Source organism: Sarcophilus harrisii, chromosome 4 (assembly GCF_902635505.1).
Source record: "Sarcophilus harrisii chromosome 4, mSarHar1.11, whole genome shotgun sequence".
In the NCBI taxonomy this organism is placed as follows: Eukaryota; Metazoa; Chordata; class Mammalia; order Dasyuromorphia; family Dasyuridae; genus Sarcophilus; species Sarcophilus harrisii.
Window position 1 is genome coordinate 410,750,804 of NC_045429.1, and position 6,592 is coordinate 410,757,395.

The window sequence follows — 6,592 nt, forward strand, 5'->3', positions numbered from 1 at the left end:
TATTTTTGCCAAGAAAATGCCAAAAGGGGTCAAAAAGTCAGAGGTGACTGAAAACAACTGAATGAAAATTACAAAGATGGCTCAGCAGACAGAACACTGGACCTAGAGTCAGGAAGACCTGAGTTCAAATTCAGCCTCACACTCACTAGCTGTGAGATCTTGGGTAAGTCATTTAACCTTGTTTGCCTCAGTTTCCCCATCCATAAAATAAGCAGGAGAAAGAAATGGCAAACCTACTCTAGTGTTTTTGTCAAGAAAATTCTGAATGGGGTCAGGAAGAGCCAGACAAAACTGAACAATGTCAACACTCTATGATGCCTTCACCATCTCATAGGCAGACTTTAACTGTCAATATCACTCAGACTGGGGCAACCAAAATGGAATATAACATTCCAGATGTGATTCTGATCAGAATTGAGCTAAATAAAAATGCTATAAATTTCTATATTTTATTAAGTTATTGCTATTGTCTAAGATCATACTGAGAAATGACAGAATTTAGTGGATAGACAAACAGTCCTGAAATCAGAAAGTCCTGGGTATAAATTCACCTTCTTACAGAAATTTCCTTAACAATGACCCTTAATAAGTCACTTTATCTCTCAGTGCTGCACATAATTTTCTAAATCTCCAAATTGCTTAATAGATGCTGGTGTGCATTGGTCGAGGACAGCTTCTACACCAATGAAAAATCACAGATCCATTAAAAAAAAAAGATGCTTTACAAGTTATTCAGTGAAATATTTTCGCAACAATATTTTCAAATCTTAGTTTATTTAAAATAGGGAGAGAAAAACTCTATCCAATGTTATTTTCAAAGGTACATATTTAATGTAATGTAATATAATTAATAAAATACAAAATATTTTAAACAAATTTATAAGAATTTGAAACAAAACTTCTATAGCATATCAAGCATGTCTACCACAAGCATTTGTAATCTCATATTCAGAAAACTCATTTTTAGTAGGTGAACATTTTCCTCAAAATTCCATTTTCTTTTTCATCCTGTCAACAAGTGTCACAAAACAGAGCCCCTATCAGTACCAATTAAATTTGTCCATGGGAAAATATTGTTTTTTAAAGAAAGTATGCATTTTCAGATAGGAGTAATTTTAAATAAAATCTTCCATTTTCCTCAAATGAAAAGAGTTAGGAAATACCCACTCATTATCCAAATTGTTTCTTTAATCCCAAATCAAATAAAATCTATCTATAATCTTTCACTGATACAAAAATAAATGCCAAGTTCTGGCATAAGATGCCACTTATTTCACATACTCCAAAACAATAAAAAGTTTTAAATTACATGAGAAGGTTATAGAAAAAAGACTTATAGAAGACTTTTTTTAAAAATCAACCAGCAAGCAATTATTAAGCACTTACTATATCCGGTATTGAAGATATAAAGGAAAGTCAAATAGATGTTGTCTTTAAGGAGTTTACATTCTATCAAAACAAAATAGATGTGTATCTATGTGTGTGCATTTACTAAATAAAATCAAGGTAATTTGGAGGAAGAGCAGAAAATAGTAGCTGTGGTTTTAGGAAAGGCTTCATGTATAATGTGAGTTGAACTTTAAGGGAAACTAGGGATTCTTTTTTTTTTTTTTTTTTTTTTTGCTGAGGCAATTGGGGTTAAGTGACTTGTCCAGGATCACACAGCTAGGAAGTGTTAAGTGTCTGAGAAAACTAGGCATTCTTAACAGATGAGGAGGGAGTACTTTCTAGGGAAGAGGTAAAGACATAGAGAAGGGAGATGGAGTATGATGTGTGAGAAACAGTGGCAGAAGGGGAGTCATATGTGATAATATTGAAAAAATAAGATGTTTACAGGTTGTGAAGATCATTAAATACCAAAGAGAAGACTTTCTTTTTGATCCCAGAGGAAATAGGAAGAGTTTAAGTAGGAGAGTGGCATGATCAAAATCTGTGCTTTAGGAAAATCACAATGGTCTTTGTGTGATAGATTGGAGTGAGGAAGTTCTTAATACAAGAAAACCAATTAGAAGCAGGACAGCTAGGTAGCACAGTGCATAGAGCCAGCAGTCCTGAAGTCTGGAGGACCTGAGTTCAAATCTAGTCTCACATACGTAACACTTCCCAGCTGTGTGACCCTGGGCAAGTCACTTAACCCCAATTGCCTCAGCAAACAAAAACAAAAACAATTAGGAGGTGATTGCAGTAATACTGAGGGAAGAAGTGATAAGGACATAAACTAAAGTGGCCATGTGAATGGAAAGAGAGGAAGAGATACTGAGTTATATATAGAAGCAAAAAGATTGGGCAATCTACTGGATACATGATATCATGAAAGAGAGGACAAAATAGAGGATGACACCAAGGTTTCAAATGTGGGTGAATATAAGAATGGTAGTATCTTTAACAACAAAAAAAACTCCTGAAAAGGGGTATATTATAGACATACACATATGTCCATATACATATATATGGACAGATGATTTCCATTTTATTCACAATAAGTTTAAGATGCCAACAGTATGAATTCAGTTTGAATAAAGAGCAGCTGGTGATATAATACCAGAACTCAGTAAAGCAACAAGGGCTGGATATATAGATCTGGGAGACATTTGCAAATGGAAGCTGATAATGTCACTAAGTGAGGGACTAGAGAGAAGAGGTCTGGGTCAGAGTCTTAAAAATACCCATAGGTAAGAGAATGATATGAATGATGATCCAGTACAACAGATTGAGAATACACAGTCATATAGGCAGGAGAAAAAAAGAGAGAACAGTGCCAAAAAAAAGAAAAAAAAAAGTCTAGAGAAGAGAGAGTGATTAAAGTGACAAATACCAGAGTTCAGAAAAGGCCACCAAATTTGACAATTAAGAGATTATTTGAAGTTAGTAGAGAGATTCCAAAGATTATCAGAGTACCCAATAGACAAATTTAAGATTCTTGGAAGCTTATCCCTGATGTCATATGCCTCCAGGTAAATTGAGGCCATATAGCAAAGAAGCAGTCTTGACAGAGTTACTGAGAATGACCATGTAACATTAGGAAATCAAAGACCTCTGCCAAGTGGTAAACACCTCACATTAAGATTCCCTATTACCAAACTCTAGCATGTCCAAGCTTGTTCTGGGATACAATTCTGCACTGCCAACAAGTTTCTTAATTCCCTAATAGTTTCTACCATGTGAGGAACATCTCCTTGACCCTAACCAAAAGACTGAATTATGCATCAATTATCCCTGCCAATGTTTCCCTCTATTAGTGTGAACAATTATGAGTTGACAGCACTTTATTTTCAACATGTCACAAGTATCATTTAACTAATATTCCTGTTATTAAAATAATAGGCGTTATCCTCATTTATAAAGAAATGCACTTAAGCAAGGTCCAGTAAACAGCAGAATAAGATTTCAACTCAGGTGATCTTACAATGCATTAGAACTGGTGATCTAGACACGAATTCTCAGCATCTTAGCATTTTTTTTTAAGACTCCCAAATGGAGTCATACCTTGTATTAAAATACTGATATCCTGTGCATTTGGTAGGTAGCTGAAAAGCCTTATTCTACAAACGGAATAAGAAAGACAAGGTTTAAATAGTTGTCACAAAACAAGAATATGAATGATTCCCTCTTCTTTTAGTTTATGTCATTTGTTTAAATCCCTTTTTTATTATCTTTATTTGGAAGCAAAAAAAGAATAAAAGGATAGAGCAACTATGACTAATTTAACATCTCTTAAAAAAAAAAAAAGCAAATATAAAATTGCTGGGAGTCACTTAAATATAATAGAATACAATAGTTTCACATCACCTTAAAATTAAACTACTTTCCCTAAATAAAATGATTTATCACTATAATTTCCAAAAGTGACGAGTACATGATTTAACAGAGAACAACACTATTTGTTTATTCTCCTTTCTAGTTTAATGGGGGGGTGGGGGGGAGTCGCTACTTACACGTGACACTAGAGACAAAAAAAACATATAATAGCAATAATTGCAAATCCTTTGCAATAAATTAAAAACCCAGAGATTCATTTTCCTGCTACCAACATTATGAAACATTCTATTAAATCACAACAAAGGAAGGGAAAGAGGGTATATAAGTGTTAGGATCATAATCTACGAATCGGGATGGAACAAAGACTCCTTTCATGCAGGAAGGGGAACCAAGTTGCTCAGAAAAGTCCTTCAGTCAGGATGACAGATTAGTATTGCTTTATTTGGGAGGTTAAAGAGAATCATTTGGTCAAATTAATCCACCCCCCAAATAAAGCCGAGGAAGAGGGAGTCCGCGCTGGCAGCCCTCTTTGGGCTGGGCCCGGCCCCTCCCGTTCCAGCCTGTTCCAGCCTTTTCCGAATGCCGGGAGCAGCTCTCCCCCGACTCTCCCCCCTCCCCCCTCGCACCCGCGACCTTCCCTTCCACGCAGTGCCCCCGCCCACAACCCCGTGGCCCACAATACCACGGCCCCCCCTTACATAAGAGGCGCAGAGCCGAAGCGCGCCAGGGCCGCTCAGAGCCGTGACCCCAGCGGGCAGGGCGCATCATCTCTGGGGGATGCTGGGGGGCCGCGGCGGGCAAGTCAAGGGGAAGCATCCGCTCCTCGGTCCGACCCTTGCGGGAGGGCACTTGGGGCCGGGGGCGGTGGGGGGGAGGCCCACGCCCTCCCTAGTCCCCTCCCCCCCTAGTCCCCCTCCCCAGCGCGGGGAGGCTCCCAGGCGCCGGGCCCTCTGACAGGTGGTGACCAAGGGAACCAGATGCGGACGCTTGGCCCCGCCCCCGCCTCGTCTACCTTCTCCCCTCCCCAGGGGTCGCTCACCTGGGGGCTCCGGCGGGAAGCCGGAGATGCGACAGAGGAGAAAGCCAGGCCCGAGGGCGCCGCTAAGGACTGCTGGCGCAGAGGTCTGTCCGTCCGTGCCTCACTCGTTTGGTCAGGCAGGCGGTCCCTCCCCCGGCCCCGCGGCGGCGGCTCCCGCACAGCCTCTCCCTGACTGCAGTTGTCAAGTGGGGCTCGAGCCAAAGAACTCCAGCCAATCACGGCGCCCCCTGAGCCTCGTCAGGACCCCGCCAATCCGGGCGGCCAGGCCTCTGCCTGAGCCGAAGGCAGAGACTGGAATCCTGCTAGGGAGAAGAGAAGGACTAGGACAAGAAGGGAGGGGCGGGGGAAGGGAGGGGCAGGGGGGGAGAAGGGTGGAGCTGGGAGGGGAAGGCTAGGGAGAAGAAGGAGATTGGGAGGAGGGGGAGGGGAGAGAGACTCTCAGCCCTCCCATTCTCATGACCCCGGGGATGCCCTGGAGTGTCATGATGTCGGAAGCCTTAAGTAGTGAAGTCACTTGCTTCTTTGGGGGCAATACGCAATTTGCACTTCTCCCAGTCTGGGGGGTTGATATGTGTGTGATATGTTATGTGTGATAACCTCCCATAAAGGTTATCCCATATCACACCAGTTTGTATACCAATCACTTATCAAATAGTCTTTTATGCACCAGAAAGAGCCAGGAAGAAAGACCTGTGTTCAAAGTTGCCCTGTCAATATTTATCAACCAGCTTTTCTATTTTTTTTTTTTTATTTAATAGCCTTTTATTTACAGGATATATGCATGGGTAACTTTACAGCATTAACAATTGCCAAACCTCTTGTTCCAATTTCTCCCCTCGTTCCCCCCACCCCCTCCCCTAGATGGCAGGATGACCAGCAGATGTTAAATGTATTAAAATATAAATTAGATACACAATAAGTATACATGACCAAAACATTATTTTGCTGTACAAAAAGAATCAGACTCTGAAATATTGTACAATTAGCTTGTGAAGGAAATCAAAAATGCAGGTGTGCATAAATATAGGGATTGGGAATTCAATGTAATGGTTTTTAGTCATCTCCCAGAGTTCTTTTTCTGGGTATAGCTAGTTCAGTTCATTACTGCTCCATTGGAAATGATTTGGTTGATCTCGTTGCTGAGGATGGCCAGGTCCATCAGAACTGGTCATCATATAGTATTGTTGTTGAAGTATATAATGATCTCCTGGTCCTGCTCATTTCTTTTTTTTTTTTTTTTTTATTTAATAGCCTTTTATTTACAGGATATATGCATGGGTAACTTTACAGCATTAACAATTGCCAAACCTCTTGTTCCAATTTCTCCCCTCGTTCCCCCCACCCCCTCCCCTAGATGGCAGGATGACCAGCAGATGTTAAATGTATTAAAATTATAAATTAGATACACAATAAGTATACATGACCAAAACGTTATTTTGCTGTACAAAAAGAATCAGACTCTGAAATATTGTACAATTAGCTTGTGAAGGAAATCAAAAATGCAGGTGTGCATAAATATAGGGATTGGGAATTCAATGTAATGGTTTTTAGTCATCTCCCAGAGTTCTTTTTCTGGGTATAGCTAGTTCAGTTCATTACTGCTCCATTAGAAATGATTTGGTTGATCTCGTTGCTGAGGATGGCCTGGTCCATCAGAACTGGTCATCATATAGTATTGTTGTTGAAGTATATAATGATCTCCTGGTCCTGCTCATTTCACTCAGCATCAGTTCGTGTAAGTCTCTCCAGGCCTTTCTGAAATCATCCTGTTGGTCATTTCTTACAGAACAGTAA

At 40.4% G+C, this 6,592-nt stretch overlaps 1 protein-coding gene across 5 annotated transcripts in view; it reads right to left on the minus strand.

Annotated features, from left to right (window-relative positions):
• The window catches only part of WDR47 (WD repeat domain 47), a 74,763-nt gene extending 69,656 nt beyond the window's left edge, over positions 1 to 5,107 (minus strand). For 2 of the 5 annotated variants that reach the window (XM_031967199.1, XM_031967198.1), the window contains exon 1: positions 4,458 to 4,713. In XM_031967199.1, the coding sequence (XP_031823059.1) occupies positions 4,458 to 4,459 (2 nt within the window). In that variant the 5' untranslated portion in view covers positions 4,460 to 4,713. Of the gene's footprint in view, positions 1 to 4,457; positions 4,714 to 4,798 lie in introns of those variants that run through there. The other 3 variants (XM_031967201.1, XM_031967200.1, XM_023503418.2) reach the window with 2 other exon arrangements.
• Between the last annotated feature and the right edge of the window lie 1,485 nt (positions 5,108 to 6,592).